Genomic DNA, 17183 nt, shown 5'->3' with positions numbered 1-17183 from the left:
TAGGAGGAGTTTAAGAGGAAGGCGGCAGTTACATCTTTGTGTAGGGATTAGAAAGAGCTATATGAATGCAACTATTTAATAGTAGCACGTAAAATATAGAAAACCAACTATATGCTTCATTCTTCCCGAATTATTTGTCGCTCAAATGGATATATATAGTTCTAGATACATCTCTTTGAGCAACAATTAATTTGAGACGAGGAAGTATTGCATGTCAAGTTTGCATACACCACATTCAAAACACGTGATCTTGTGCAGCAGTCAAAATAAATGAGGTAGTACTCCCTTCATCCCATAATATAAGAGTATTTTTAACACTACATTAGAAACACTGCTAGTGTAAAAAACACTCTTATATGGAACGGACGGAGTAAGCTAGGAAGAAAACAAAAGTGAAGTACAAGCTAACTAGCTGCTAGGAATTGACGTCGGCTGAGATAGCGTCCATATCGTCAAGGAAACTTTCGGTTGGTGATATGTTGGACTCTCAGCCGTGCACGCAGTGCTCAATTCAAGAAGATTGACAGTATCCACGCGTACTTTTGGTGCATCATATGGGATGTGGTAGTATTGCGATTGGAATCCAACGACACCGCGGTGGCAGATGTGTGTGTGATGTTGTATGTCAAGCCACTCTCTTGTTTCGTTTCCTACTCTCCTTTTTTGCAAATAGTTTCCGACATTTTGTTTGGGCTTATAAGAGTCCCATGTACTAATTGGTTTGCTAATTTAGCATTGAATTCTACCAATCTTGCTTAGACAAAAACAAGTCCCAAAAAGGAGGAAGCAGGTTTGGTAGGCTGGCAAGGCATCAGACACCCAACACTGATGTTTTCTCTTGGCCAAATTATCTGTAGTTAGCACTTTTGTTGTAAGGGCATCTCTTAAAACGTATCCGCAAACCTCCAGCAACTGTTTGGATCGCGTTGTCCGGACCGTGGAAACCATCCAACGCGGTCCTGGTACGGACGCGATTTCTCCAGCAAACCGGAGACAAACGTGAAGATGCTTGCGAGAGTCCGGACCGATTCCAAGCCCGCTTCTGACCGCCCTCGCCCACCAAAAAACATCCTAGCGTGTTCCCACCCGGTGCCAGCTGCCCGCATTCATGACGCTATATAGTGTGCCGCTCAACATTGAAGACGGCTCAGGACGGACGTGACCTCTCACTGCCTCCGCCATTGAAGCGGCGCACCTGCCGAGGGCGCCACCCGCGACGCATCTCCAGTGTCCGCGCCTATTCAATGGCGGAGACGTGTGACTGGACGGGACGGGGCGGATATCTACCACGTAGGTTCAATGCCCTGTTCGTCCATATGCCGCCACTAAGCAGTCTCGCCGGCCGAGAAACCCACTCCGGTGTCCCGCATTGACGCCTGACCTCACCGGAATCCGCTACTTAAGGCAACCATTCTCGGCTATCTCCACAACACAACACATCCTCCTCCTTTCCTCCACATCTGCCATGACCGCCAGCGGGAAAGCATTGTGTGACAGTCTGTCGCCGGAGATGAAGCACGCGGTGACCGGCTTTGCCGCCGCCTGGCATAGCCGCCGTGCCAGGCGGATCGAGGCCGGCTTGCTGGCTAGCTTGCCCGAGGTCTCCGACGACGAGGACGACACCATGATGGAGACGGGCTCCGATGACTCGCCCCCGCCCCCGCACCTCCTGTGCATGCCAGCTTCACCATGGAGCAGGCGCAGCCACACTTGGTAGAGGTGCAGCCTGCACCGGTGCCTCTATCAGCGTTCCAGCAGGCGCAGGAGGAATGGCGGTACAACCTGTTCCTCCTGGAACAGCACTGGATGGCGGAAGGCTAGATCTACAGCGAGCGCACAAGCAATGAGACCGTGGCGAACCCCAATTTCATGGCGGAGCAGCGCGCCATCTACGATGTCATCCACACTCAAGCCGCCACTCCCAGGAAGCGGCCGCCACGGAGGCGTAGCTGCAGGCGATCGCAGAGGAGAACAACGTCAACTGCGCCTCCTACGCGCCACTAACGAACCATTAGTCGGCCCGGTGGGACGAAGACAACGCCAATGCCACCATTTGCATCCACCAGTGACGGACAGGTCGGAGACTCCTCCGAGGATGAGTAGGCCACCGGAGGCGGCGGTGCCTATGTCCCATTTCGGTCGGTCCGTCTCCCACTACTAGGGAAAACCCTAGTAGTGGTGTGAATTTAGAGGCTAGCAATAGCGCGGCCCCCGCGCTACTGCTATGGCGGTACAACTAACTTTTAGTAGTACTGCGATTTTTACACAGCGCTACTGCTACCTATACATACCAGTAGCACGGGTCTAACCATCGCTGCTGCTAATTTTCTGTAGTGCGCCTGGATGACCCGCGGTACTGCTAAACAAGCGTTGCTGCTACTCCACTACCCCTCGCTGTTGCTAAGATTTTCTCTATTTTTTTGCTTATGTGTATTTATGTTGTATTTGTATTTTTACAGGTTTTTATAATTACAACATACACATACATTGAAACTATATGAAAAAAGAATATCTCGTCATCATATCATTGAAGTGCTACAACATACTCTCATCATATCATCATCATTGAAGTGCTACAACATAGTCTCATCATATCATCATCATCATCATCCAACACAAATGATGTCTCATCATCATTTCCAAATAGCGATACAAGTTATCACATGTCTCCTACATGGTCATCACATACACATGTTTCATCATCTATCTAAACTATGATATACAAGAGAAGAGCGATGACGATAAGGAAGAGCGGGATTATGTAGTACTTCTTGAGGCATCGGTTCTGAATCCTCTCTTGCGCTAGCGTGAACCTCAAGTGTTAGAATAAACTATAACATCAAGCAACTAGCTTCAACTTCCCTTCTGCTATCAAACCCTTTCTGGCTGCCGCCCGATAAGCGGTACACTTAGGCCTGACACTCTGACCACTCGTCGTACACTCCCGAAACATTCCCTATGTACACAGCATGACACTTCTTTGCCATCGATGATCTATATACCTATTAGAGAAGCATCATCATCATGTGAATTCAGCGATAATTTGCAACATAATATACTTGAGCAACACTTAGAGAAAGAGTTAGCAAATATAAACAAAATATTAGTAACAATAATATGCAATATAATATACTTGAGCAACACGAATAGAAAGAGTTAGCAAATAGAAGGAAGCAACATATAGTAAACATAATTAACAAAGTTCATCGTACCCAAACTAATCAACTAGAGCGCGACACCGTTTACATCACACAAAGTTTCATCATACAAAAATTCAATGCTTCATCGTACATATATAAAGTCAATCGGTCAATGTTCCATCCTTCCAAATCAGGGAGGATGCACCATAACTTTGCGAAAGGCATACTGTCCAGCCGTTGTAGGGCAAGGCGAGTTCGGACGTCAGCCCGCGATATTGGGCCGCCATAGAACAACCCATTCTTGTCGAGGACTTCGCGAAAGGCGTACTGTCCAGACATTGTAAGGCTAGGAATGGAAGGAGACCCCTTTCTTTCCTCCATTCAAGGTTGGTGCTCCATGATGTGGATAAATGGTGGTGGCTTGGACGTGGATGCCGGTGCAACGGCTTCGAATGGCAGTCCGCATGGTTGGCTCTTCGGATGGCACCATGTCGATGGTGGTGGCTCTCCCTCTTGGTCATGTGGGCGGCAGGAGGGTAGCAGTGGGTGGCTCAGGCGCTCTCTCTGACTTTGGACTGGCGTCGCCCTGATCCAGACCTAGGGAGCTAAACTCGCTGCGCTCGACCTGAAGACCTCGTGGTGGTACAGGGAGCTAACGAGCGAAAGCTCTGGGCTTTGTCGCCGACAATGGTGCCGCTTACGGGCGTCGTTATCTTCCTGAAGACGTCGTCGTGGTGCTCCTCTTCATGCCAAGATTCCAAGTGAAAACCCTTGTCCCTTCTGGACTCGGCAACGGCGACGCTTTGCGTCATTTTCCCTCCTCGGGGCGTTGTCGTGCTTAGGTGTTTAGGGCTTGTGTGGCGTTGTACTCAGATTTCCCAATGTTGTCTTTCAGTAGCGTAGTCGTGTGTTGTGCGTGATCCGATTTTCTCGGGATCAACATTATATAAGGACTACCTCAACATTTTGTATCATTCAGAGCGTGTACTTGGTTCGGTGATTGCTTTATATATAAAACGGTGTGAAAGCCTGTTTCGAGAGAGTTGGGATCTCGAAAACTCTGGCACGTTCTCGGTTAAATCGAGTTACGCCAAGTTGGCTCAAGGCCCGAAAGTTAGGTATGCTAAAGCGTTGTGGGCTGCAAGGGTGCCGCTCAAAGTTCGTATTTGCATCTGGCAAGCGCTGCTGACAACTTTCCTCCGGCCATCAATCTCCAAAAAAGACACGGCCCAGGCATTGCTCTCTTTGTAGTGTGCCTGAAGATGCCAATATGTGCCCCTGCCCAATTTCTTTGGAGCTGTTTTCCCTGAAAGTTTCGCCTCAAATTAGAATCCTAGATCAATATTGCTATACATCTGAAATGAAGTTGGCGCCGGAACTGGGTTCCTTAGAGCAGTCAATCCTTAAAATTTCCACGGTTTTACAGTTCTCCGAGCAAAAAGAAAGCCCCGACGAGACTCCTTATCGGACCCTAACCCGTAAAAACTTTTACAGTGCCCCTGAAATCCAACCGCCATACCGCTATTTTTACCATTCCACGGGCGCGATACAGGCCGCGACCCTTTTCCCCTCCGCCGTGACTTGTGAAATTCCACCGCTATTTCTCGCCGCAGGCATCGAATCTGCGCCGATTTCGCCGCGCCGCCGCCAGATCCGCCACCGCCAAACCCGAATGTGGCTTGGGATGTGGTCCAGCGGCTGTGGAGGTGCTTCTCTCGGCGGCGGCGACGAAGACGCGTAGCGCAAGCGTTGCGTCGTCGCTGACACGGCGCGGAATCGCTCAGCCCGATGGTATGCCAACCACGAGCTCGAGGTGTCGGCATCCCTCCTCTGCCGTGAGATGTGGAGTACGACTGCCGCCATGTGCGGTGCTTTCACGCGTGGAGCTCTTCAGGCGGGCCGCCGATTCCGGTGAAGAGGTAGCCCGGCGAGCTTCCACCACTCCGCGCCATCAAGAGGGGGCCGGGGGGAGGAGGCGCCTCCGCTCCGCATCGTGAAGACGGAGCCGGGGGAGGAGCGCCCGCGCGGCCGTGGCTTCATCGGCCCGGAGGACTACCTCGTCGGGCCCGAGGCGGACACCTTCGAAGCGGTGCTTGTCGAGCGCATTGCATGTGAGCACAAGGAGGAGGAGGCGCGTCGCCGTCGGGATGAGGAGATCAACGCGCTCCTCTACGAGTATGCGCTCGGTGCCGCGCGCGAGTTCGACACCAAGCAGGCGGGATGGCGCCACGAAGCCAACGAGCAAGAGAAGATCTACATCGATCTTCTCCGATGACGACGAGGAGTGAGTGCCAATGCTGCCGCAGCGTCGCCGCCGCACCCGGAGAGCCCCGGTGAGCTCCATTTTTTTGCTAGATCTAGGGTAGGGCGGCATCACGATGTAAAATACCTTTGCAATGTATCGATGAACAAACTATTTATGTAGCATTGTGTTCTTCATTTCGCCCAGGAAAGCATTTTTTTTAGATTTTACGGTTTCAATTGAGGGCTCTGTTCGGCCGCAGCCGATTTCGCCCCTCAAACTGCGGTTTTCTCGGTCCTTATCCGCGATATAAGGGTTGTGGCTTTAAGGGTCTGCTAGAGATGTTCTTAGTTAACTAGGTTATTTGTCAGGATTCTCTTTAGCGCTCTTCTTGAGTTACGATATGTATCCCAACTTTTTTACATTTCCGTTTGTGTAACGTTTGAACTTTGAACCATGTTAACTCCATGCTTGTCTGAATGGCAAGTGGCCCCGGCCCCACCCGTCATTCTGGGGGTGGGGAGGGGGGGGGGCAAATGATCAATGTTAGAAGAAAAATGGGACAAAAGATCCAATTTCTCGGTTACCGAAAAAGTCTTTCGCCCCGCTTTATATATAAGGCATCAAACCACAAGCATCCAGTACAAAAATTTCTCGGTTAACCCTCTGCGGCTTTATTAATTTAAAGCTGGACGCTGTTTATGTCTTTAAAAAAACTAGGGCGTGTGTAATACCCATTGGGGGAGGTTTAGTCTACGGATCATGCCGCATCTTGTGTGTGTGTGTGTGTGTTTCAACTGTGACGCGAGTGACAGTCAGGCTGGCCTGTGAAGAAAAGAGATAGAGTTGTGTTCGTTGGATGGACGTCTGCTAGCAGGCTGCTTCCTCAGGTTCTCGATCGTGTGGAGGTAATTAACAGATAAGATAATGCATGATTAGGACGTCTCATGCATATACTATGCATCGGGGACCAACCCACATTCGCTTTGCCATTGCCCCGTTTGGATTTATGTAAGCAGTCACCCAGCGATGCATCAAAGATTCCGGCCACATCACTATAAAATTTGGCATACATTGCTGTTCCATATTGTAAAATGTAAAAGTATGGCAACAGTCACATCTTTGTGTGAGGAAGGAATTTATCGACGCTGACTATTTTGCTAAAGAGGATATATTGATGATGCCCACAATCACTAATTATTGCACGTAAATATAGAAAACCAAATATATTTTCTTTGCGGGCGGAAAAAACCAACTACTCCCTCCGTTCCCAAATATTTGTCTTTCTAGAGATTTCAACAAGTGACTACATACGGAGCAAAATGAGTGAATCTACACTTTAAAATATGTCTACATACATCCGTATGTTGTGTCTATTTAAAATGCCTAGAAAGACAAATATTTGGAAACGGGGAGAGTATATATTGTGTGTCAAGTTTACATGCACCACGTTCAAAACAGGCGATCTTGTGCGGTAGTCAGTAGAAATGTGGAATACAAGCTAGGAAGAAAACAAAAGTGAAGTACAAGCTAGGAATTGACGTGGACTGAGATAGCGTCCACATCGTCAAGGAAACTTTCGGTTGATGAGATGTTGGATTCTCAGCCGTGCAAGAAGTGCTCAATTCAAGAAGATTGACAGTATGCACATATACTTTCGGTGCATCATATGGGATGTGCGTGGTAGTATTGCGATTGGAATCCAACAAATCGACACGGCGGCGGTAGATGTGTGCGTGTGATGTTGATACATGACGACCACTCTCTTGTTTCGTTTCCTACTATCCTTTTGTGCGGATAGTTTGCTATATTTTGTTTGGGCTTAAGAGTCTCATGTACTAATTGGTTTGCTAATTTCGCATTGAATTCTACCAATCTTGCTTAGACAAAAACAAGTCCCGAAAAGGAGGAAGCAGATTTGGTAGGCTGGCAAAGCATCAGACGCCCAACACTGATGTCTGAGATAACAGCTACATGAACAGGAGGGGTCCTCAACATGTCTTCTCTTGGCCAAATTATCTGTAGCTAGCACTGTTGTAAACACACAGCCAGAAGAAGACATGGATTTTTTAGGACAAAGAAATTTTCCAAAGTTTATCCCCAGTAGTAGAAACTACACCTTCAAAATTTTGTAGGCCGATGTGCTCTGCAGGTGGCAGACTAGCTTGTTTTTGCAACAAATGCCTCTATTTTTTGCAATGTGGTTGTTGGAACAACCTAGCTAAGCTACCACCTCCTGTACTGTATGTACTAGAAGAATACCCGTGCGTTGCAACGGGGCCACATTAACTTTAAGAGTTCAATATCAATTATGTTAATATTACATTTAATATTCTCATACATATCAAGTGACATTGACGACCTTTTTACCATCAAATTCTCACACACACTCTCTCCCTCCCTCCTCCTCACTCTCTCTCCCCCTCTCCCTCTCTCTCTCTCTCTAACACACACACATATCCATCTTATCGGGTACGGGACCATAATCCATCTATTTCACATGCACACGCGCTAGTGCATAACAATATGGATTATAAAACAGGTTCAAGGTAGTAACAAGGATTCTTCTCATGCATTAATAAACAAATGTTCTGCACTGAAGACAAGATAACCAATTCCCAAAGTGCATCAGAGCATCTCAGAACATTACTGGCAAGATAAATGCACGACAATACACCCGACTCATTTAATTAATATAATTAAATTACCAGTAAATTAGTCACCAAACTGCTCGGATGAACCGGAACAGAGCCAACATATATCATCCTAGACAGACGCAACATCAACCATTTACCTTGGTACTTTAGAGACCGACAGGAGGATGCATGTAGAAGCGCTTCTTGCCTGCGAATCCACAGGCAGAGAGAGAAATTGGAACCCATTCCCATCACCAACTGATAAAGAAAGCATGTAAGAAAATTGATATCGGGCCAACTTGGATCTTCGGTGATTGTCCGCCGGTATGGAGAATTTAGGAGGGTGGGTGCAGGGAGTGGCCTTGTGGATGATGGATGGAGGCGCGGAGGGATGTGGTCACCGGAAGGTCGAAAGCGGAGAGGGTCGGGCACGTTAGGTGGAGCCGGTGGTGCGCGACAACCGGAGGCGGCCCAATCGTGGGCGGCGAACCGATGATAGCCTCGGCCCATCTCTCGACGCAGCGAAGATAGAGAGGGCGGCACTGCCGGTGCTCGAGGCCGCCGCTCGGCACCATCTACATCGAGGGGAAAGAGAGGCGAGAAAGCGATAGGGTGATGCGGGGCTAGGGATTGCGGAGGAGGGTGGGGGTGTGCGATTTGAATGGATGGTTCTGCCCACCGTTTTCTTGTACGTGGCGGTGGAGACGGCGGCGTCCAGCCATGCAGGCGAGGCATGGGTCGAGCCGGGCACACGGCGAGGCGCAGTAGCAGAGGCGGGGGCAATTTTTTGCTACTGAGATGCAGGGTGTGGGATTGATCGTTCATTTCTCTTTTCCTTTTTAACGGGAGATGGATGCGATTTTTTCACGAGGGGAGAGATGCGACCACGTACAGATTCCATAATAAATTAATTAGGTCCATAACGGGATTTCTTTACAATGCGTTAAGATTTACGTGTTAGTTTTCTTAATAAAGAAATGCACTGATGTAGGGATCGATTGATTCGGATAAGGAAAGATAGATTCGTGATCTTTTGTATGTTAGGAAATTAGTGGTTTGCAAGGAAAGAGTGGAGAGAAAAAGAACCAATGCGACCACGTATAGATTCCATAATAAATTAATTAGGTCCATAACGGGATTTGTTTGCAATGCGTTAAGATTCATGTGTTAGTTTTCTTAATAAAGAAATGCACTGATGTAGGGCGCGATTGGTTCGGGTAAGGAAAGATAGATTCGTGATCTTTTGTATGTTAGGAAATTATTGGTTTGCAAGGAAAGAGTGGAGAGAAAAAGAACCAGTACGAGGGGGTGGTGGGAGGTGGGGCGAATAAAAACCGGACGAAATTGGGAGGTGGGAGGGGGCGAGTAAACACCGACGAAAAAAACCAACGAAATTGGGAGGTGGGAGAGAGGATGAAAAAAACCAGGGGAGGTGGGAGGAGGACAAAAATAAACCGTACGAGGCTACCAACTGCTCCATTAAAAGTAGAGATTGTTTGTGAAAATAACATGCGACGACGACTTAGCGAGCGGATCCCCTTAAAAAAGACATAGCGAGCAGATTCCCTTAAAACTGGTAGAAATGGATACGATTGATGACATTGATAAATAGTGGTGAATGTTGTCATAATTTACTATCATCATGCATGGAAACGAATCATCAAGAAAAATAATACTTCCTATTACTACACTCATAGGAAGCTTCCTAATCTCTACTACCAAACAGTTTCTGCCCAAACAAGGAAGGAAAGTTATGGACGTGATTCGAAAGGAAACAAACGTTATGAAGATTAATTAATTTAGATTTGATCTTTAGAGATTGATTGTGATTGATTCTTTTACATAAAGACATTACTAAATAATTTGCGTCAGTATGGAAAGTTCTGATCCGTTCAGTTTTTTTCGTTGTGTGAGAGGGTGAAGTGAAAATAAATCGATGAAGTGGGGGAGGCGACGAAAAAAATCTACGACAGTTAACCTACGAAAAAAAACCGGACGAAAGTGGTGGGACGAAAATTGACCGGCGAAGACTACCAACTGCTCCATTAGGAGTAGAGATTGGTTGGTTCGATTTTTTTTGCGTGGAGGGAACTACCTGAGGTGGGAGGGAGTACGAAAATAAACCGTCTCGGCTGAGCGGGAGGTGGGAGCAAGTACCAAAGAAGTACCAAAAAAAGACCGGGTGAGGTGGGACGAAAATAAAACCCGAAACGCGACATACCAACTGAGACATTAGGAGTAGAGATAACTAAACTACCGGACGATGGTACTCACACTCACTGGTCCGTGGGACCGATTTGACCCACGAGAGTTTCACCCGACAGTCCGTGATGCAGCATGCAGCCATGCATGTGCAAATAAATACAATAAACATTTATTTTGTTTTGCATGTTTGAAGCTGCCATTCATGCCGGATTGTATCTACTCTAGCTAGCTAGGGAAGAAACTCACCAACCAAAAAGTAACAAGAGACAGATTTTAGGAGTAACATTAAAAAGTGCCTACAAAAAGTGCTTGCACTGCACGCGCGCGCGGATCAGTTGAATAATCAAGTCCTATAGTCTCCCTCTCACCACCATTGTTGTCAAATAAGTACTCCAATAGTTAAGCAACCCCACACTGCCACACACAAGAAAGGGAAACTTTGAGTTTTGCATGCAGATTAGCTTAGCTAGTGGGAATGAATCTTTTGCTAAATTTTATCTCGAGGAAACACATCCATGCATGTACCATCTACACAAGCTAGTACTGCCCTTAAGTTGACTAATAAATCACACATTAGCTAAATGTTACTTGACTGACTTTTCAATTTGGGGTCAGACGATATTAAGAGTTCGTAGGAGTGAGCGGGAGGGAAGGAAGGAGAAGGAAGGGGCTCGCTGGAGGGCTATCCCCATTATCTATGTTAGGGTTTAGGGGTGGGGCTGTGGTGACAACGGTGCTGGGGCTTCGTTGGAGAAAAAAACTGGACGCGGTGGGGCTAGAGGGATGGACAAGGGCGACGACAAGACCGGGTGTGGGGAGCGGTTCCGGGGAGGGTGGGGCGGTGGTGACAACGGTGGTGGGGCTTCGTCGGAGAAAAAAACTGGACGCGGCGAGGCTAGAGGGATGGACAAGGGCGACGACAAGACCGGGTGTGGGGAGCGGTTCCGTAGAGGGTGGGGCGGTGAGGCTGCGCGGGAGGGCCGCCGGCACCTGGTGGTGGTCGTCGCGGTTCGGTCGTCGGCCCGTGCGGCGGCCCAACGAAGAAGAAGAAGAAGAAGAAGAAGAAGAAGAAGAAGAAGAAGAAGAAGAAGAAGAAGAAGAAGCTGAAGGGAGAAGAAGGGTTACCCACCGTTCGATCTGCATCCAACGGCAAAAAACGATAGACTGGTCCAAATTTGAAATTCAGGCAGCTGACATGTAGCCATTCCCATAAACCATGCATACATTCGAATGGCCTCACCCAGTGAGAGTAACTTTTATTCACCGAACCACAAGAATACAAGTAAGGCCCTCTTTGATTCGTATGATTCTCAAAACACGGGAATAGAAAAAGAAAAAAATATTGGAGTGGCATGCCCACTTGAATCCCATAGAATTAGCACATAGTGTTTGATGCCACAGGAAAAACAAAGAAAGAGAAAAAAGAGGTTGGAGTGGATGCTAGACTTCCAATGAAATGTAGTACACATGATTTCGTAGGAAAACTTCCTATAGGACTCAATTCTATGTCTCAAACGACCAATGTATGAAAATTTTCTAAGGATTCTAACCCTCCAAAAATCCTATGGAATTCCTTTGAATCAAGCGAGCCCTAAAAGTAATATGAAAGCATCTTTACCAGATAGTACGAGTGACCGGCAAAATCATAACTCTAGTATCTATGATCGACAAAAAACAATAGCTTAAAGTTTCAATTTATGAAACTTGATACAATTGATCGAGAAAATCGTAAGTTTCAGATGCAAACTCGTAAGTGACAAAGATTAAAACTTAAAACTTATTGTGTCCTCCTGCGGGATCCAAGTATTTTGCGAATCGCGGGCCAAACGGACGGCTGGGCTAGGTTTGGCAGGTGCCCCCCCCCCCCTCACACCTGTGTGCCCCTGTGAATTTCCGCATAGTGAGTACAGTAGCAAAGATCTTGTCTGGATATATAGCTTCTCCACAAGAAAAGACTCTTGTGCAATTAGGTTTCCTTCTCCTCCTATCAGCACCGTCGCTGGTCCACCCAGCCCAGATGGCCTTTCGCTCGTGGAGTTGTGGAGAACCTCGGTTCCGCGGGAGGGGCATTGCTTTCGTCCTTGTTTGGTTCAGCGTCTTCGTTAGGAACTTATGGTGGCAGCGATGTCCCTCAGTATGAATAATGTCTCCCACGTTCAATCCCGTCCACGCCTTCGGTAGGTCTGTTTGGATCAAGTCCTTGTTCATGTATTTGCAAGTTTGATCCTTCCAATCCATGACTCTCTTCATCGACGATGGTTGCTGCTCTGGTACGGTGGTCCTGTGGAGCCTTAAAACAATAACTTTCCGAATGCCTACTACAACAAGGTTTACTCGATGTCGGTGAGGGTGGGGCGATGACAGTGACACACCTTTGGCTCGCTCCAGTGCTATTAGTCGTCGCTTGGTGGTCCATGGACTTGATTGTAATTTTGTTACCTCCGATGCTCTCCTACTTCCACGAATGATTATGAATAGATTGGAAGTTTCTTGCTAAAAAATTTATAGCAGAGCTTGTAGAAACATTTCCATAAAAAGTAAAAAATACATCTAAATTAAATTCTTAGGGTGACGCGCCTGGTTGCCGCCTCTAAGCCTTCATCTCAGCAAAATCAAACCTGTTAAAACCCAAATGTTTATGAAAACAGCGACGATGTAGACCAAGACCAAAAGATGCCCATGCGTGTCAATAAAAGAAAGAAAGAGAGAGAGAGGGTAGTACCGTACATGTTGCAGTAAGTTTACTTGCTCCAATGAAAAAGGAAGAAAGGAAGTCCACCCGCACCTGCCTGCCCTCCCTCCCTTTTCAAATGCAACTACTACTACGACTCCCTCCCAGCCGTGGCACGTACGCCTCGTCCTCACTGACACACGGGCCCCGAAACACAGGGCCCCGCTCGCGGATCCAACCACTGCACTCATCACTGCGCTGCGCTCACTCCGAGCTGAGCTCGTTTCCTTTTGTTGGTTTGCCCGCGTCCAATTTATGGCGATTTAATGCGCCAGCGCAGCGACGAGGAGGAGCAGTGTGCATCAATGGCATTCGCAGCCATGGCCGGATCCATCTGAGCTCACTCCCACATCCCCTGTCTCCTCCATCCTTCCCGACCAGCTCCTCCACCCATCGTCTCCGCCATTTCTTTCTTTCCTAACTCCTGGTAGGAAGGAAGCAGGGACCCGACCGGCGAGAGAGAGAGAGAGATTTTCGTTCTTTTTTGTTTCTTCCTCCCCCATCTTCCCGGCCAGCTCCTTTTTGGTCTCTCTCTCTCTCTCTCTCTCTCTGGTTAATGGCGGCAGCGCTGCTGGCTGCTGCTGTCTGGTAACAGTACTGCCAGTACTGTCCCGACGCGTTGACTTCTCTGCTCCGCCATTGATTTTCGAGATAGATCGGAGCCAGCCAAGGGGAGGGAGGGGTTCCAATTCAAATCCACGCGCCGTCGCGTTGCTTGGATTTACTCCTTCCTTTCTCCGCCGCACCAGCACAAGCACCTTGGGAGGGAGGCCATGGTGGCCGAGCCGCTGGTGCACAAGGTGCTCGCCATGGCCACCGCCACCCTCTCCAACAAGAAGGCCGGCAGGAAGGGGGACAGGGACGGCGCCGGCGGCAGGGTCGGCATCCTGTCCTTCGAGCTGGCCAACGCCATGTCGCGCGCCGCCAGCCTCCACCGCTCGCTCTCCGCCGCCGAGGCCGCCCGCCTGCTCGGCCCGCTCTGCCTCGGCTCCCACGCCGTCCGCGCGCTCGTCCCGGGCGACGATGCGCGCCTCCTCGCCCTCGCGCTCGCCGAGAAGCTCGACGCGCTCAACCGCGTCGCCGCCGTCGCCGCGCGCCTCGGCCGCCGCTGCGCCGCCCCGGCGCTCCAGGGCTTCGACCACGTCTACGCCGACCTCCTCGCCGGCCGCTCCCCTGCCTCGGCCTACCCCTTCTTCGCCCCCGCGTCTCAGTCCGAGGCGGCGCTCCTCCGGCAGCTCGACCGCCTCGCGTCTGCCACGGCCGCGCTCTACGCCGAGCTGGACGCGCTCGCCGACCTCGAGGAGTCGGCCCGCAAGCTCCCCACCGACGAGGCCCGCCGCGCGCTCCTGCAGCGCGCCCGCTGGCGGCGCCAGGACGCGCGCCGCCTCCGCGACGCCTCGCTCTGGGGCTGGACCTACGACAAGGCCGTGCTCCTGCTCGCGCGCGCCGTCTGCGCCGTCTACCACCGCATCTGCCTCGTCTTCGGCGACCCCATGCGCGGCCTCGACCTCCTCCTTCTCAATGACGACCACAAGGACCGAGAGCACCAGCAGAGCGGCCAATGCCACGACCAGAGCAGCCGGCAGCTCTTCTCCGGCCCGGTCACCTCCGCCAAGTCGGGGCCGATTATTGACAGGGTCGCCGGCGACGCGGACCCGCCACATCCAAGTCGGCTCCGGTCGAACTGCGGTGGGAACATGTTCATGGAGTGCCTGAGCCTGAGCAGCTCGGCGGCATGGAAGGACGACGACGGGCTGGACGAGGACGACGAGTCCTTCTTCTCCGGGGACGCGAGCAGCTGCATCAGCGCGATCAGGTCAGGGATGCTGGTGGCGCCGCCGTCCAGCGGCGGCGAAGAGCACGACGCAGCCAAGAACGGCGCCGAGAGCAGAAGGAGGAGGTCTCACTCCCGCCGGCGGTTCGGGCCGAAGAGCACGGTGACCTCGCTGGCCCCGGCGTCGACGGTGGGCGGCTCGGCGCTGGCATCACACTACGCCAACATCATCATGATCGTGGAGAAGCTGCTGCAGTACCCGCACCTGGTGGGCTCGGAGGCGCGCGACGACCTCTACGGGATGCTGCCGTCGAGCCTCCGATCCTCCCTCCGCAGGCACCTCCCGAGGAACCTGGGCATCTACGACGCCTTCCTGGCGCACGACTGGCGGGAGGCGCTGGAGAAGACGCTGGCCTGGCTGGCCCCCATGGCGCACAACATGATGCGGTGGCAGGCCGACCGGAGCGTCGAGCAGCAGCAGATGGAGGCGGTGCAGCAGCTCAGGGGCGGCAATGGCAATGGCAATGGCAATGTGCTGCTGCTGCAGACCTTGTACTTCGCCGACCGGGACAAGACGGAGGCGGTGCTCTGCGAGCTGCTGGTGGGGCTCAACTACATCTGCCGCTACGAGCAGCAGCAGAGCGCGCTGCTCGACTGCTCCAGCAGCATCGACTTGGACGACTGCACCGTGGAGCAGTGGCACGCCTCCATGCATCACTAGCAAGCAACTACGTAGCAAGGTTTTTCTTCTCCTTGATGATTTCTTTCTTTTTGTTTGTAAGTAGTGTGAGGAAACAAGCAAGCAAACAGAGGGTAGTGTTTTGGTTTGGGTTTCTCTGTCTTTCATTTTTGTGCATGCATGCATATGCATGGGTTCAGCACTTGAGATAAGATCATCTATCCATTCACGATGAATGAATGAATGAATGAATATAGGATTGCCTCATGAAATGTGTGACAGATTTGTGGTTGAAATCAGACCTCAATGCAGAATACAGAGGAAGTGAATTTATCCAAACTGTTTGTCACTGCTTGTACATTCAGAGGAGGTGAATTTATCCAAACTGTTTTTACGGCATGTGTGTCATTGAACAAACGTGTCGAAATTGCCAACAACAAAGTCATAAAGTTGTTACTCCCGACTCCCGTGTGTGTTAGCTATAGCTACTACTACTACTACTCCTACTACTACCGAATTCTAGCATATGGAATGTTGGGACCTGTCAAGTCACAAAGCGCCTTTTGTCATTGTTAATCGCGGGTCAGCATGGGACTTTTGCCAAAAAGCACATCGACAAGCGAAAATGTAGGATAATGCCTGTCACACACACAAAGGTAGAGTAGAACTTTGAGGCAGGCATTAGTCTGAGCACGGCGTACATCAGGGTCAGTAGCAGGTGTTGATGGTTACCAACTCATCTTAAAAGGAAGTACTCCATCCGTCCCATAATATAAGAGCGTTGTTGACAGCGGGAGTAATATCCTATGATAATACCGTAAAGCCAAGCCGCGACAGGTTTAGTTGGTAGGTCAATTTGCAGCTTTTTGCTTACCTTCTCCTCCTTGTCTCAAGGATTTCTTTTGTGTAGCATCAATTGCTCAAGGGGCAGGCACCTTATCTGAACTGCAGATTGCCGGGGATCATTTGCTCAATGGACAGTTGCCCATTTTGAAATGAAAGAGAATAGAGACTAAACAATCAATCATCACCACAACCTGCTGCCACATGAACTGTGTGCTCTGCAGTGGGATGCCCCTTTATGTCTGTCCTCGGAGCCAGGCAGGCACATACAGACACATACAGTGTATATATATACTCAATTTGCTGCTCATCTGGGTCTTCATTTGAGTCGTGATTGTGTTGCGGCACGTTGGTAAAGCCAATTTGAAAGAAGAGAGAGGCCAATCATCACCACAACCTGCTTGCTGCTACATCTACATGGAGTCTGAGTGCTACTCTGTAGCGGGATGATGCCCCTTTTGTTCAGAGACCTGCTCATGTGGGGTGGCTGTGCTGTGCTGTGGCAAGTTGATAAATAAAGCATGTGCAGTAAACACTCATTAGCAAGCAATCAGTAAAGGCAATGCAGGCAGGTGCTGCTCTTGTTATTTTTCTTGTTTGGAGTACTGATGGGGAGTCTCATCAGCTTGTTGCCTCTCATCTCATCTTCAACTCTCTCTCCCCCTGACTTTTGTACACGCCCTGCCTGTAGTTGCGTGTACATGGTTGATCACACACACAGTTTTAAGTTCAAAATTTTCCAATTATTTTGCGGTTAAGTGGTGCCCTGAACTGAGCTGAAGATCCTAACTTGTTATTATCTACTCCCTTTGTCCCAAAATAACTAAGTGTGATTGAGTACAAAATTGTATTAAATCAGCGACACTTATTTTGAGACGGAGGGAGTAGTACATTAGATTTGGATATTAGTTGCTAGGCCAATTAGCTTACCTT

The 17183-nt window shown here is 49.6% G+C and overlaps 1 protein-coding gene across 1 annotated transcript; it reads left to right on the top strand.

The window, feature by feature from the left end:
- Nucleotides 1-12936: 12936 nt before the first annotated feature.
- On the top strand, nt 12937-15769 carry LOC119312366 (protein PSK SIMULATOR 2-like). Its single transcript, XM_037588094.1, has one exon. The coding sequence runs from the start codon at nt 13728-13730 to the stop codon at nt 15447-15449; it is 1722 nt and encodes a 573-aa protein (XP_037443991.1). The 5' UTR covers nt 12937-13727; the 3' UTR covers nt 15450-15769.
- The last annotated feature ends 1414 nt before the right edge of the window (nt 15770-17183 follow it).

The sequence above is a fragment of the Triticum dicoccoides genome, chromosome 5B (assembly GCF_002162155.2).
Source record: "Triticum dicoccoides isolate Atlit2015 ecotype Zavitan chromosome 5B, WEW_v2.0, whole genome shotgun sequence".
NCBI classification, from domain to species: Eukaryota; Viridiplantae; Streptophyta; class Magnoliopsida; order Poales; family Poaceae; genus Triticum; species Triticum dicoccoides.
Note: the sequence above shows the minus strand (reverse complement) of the source record. Positions and strands in the feature narration are given on the sequence as shown.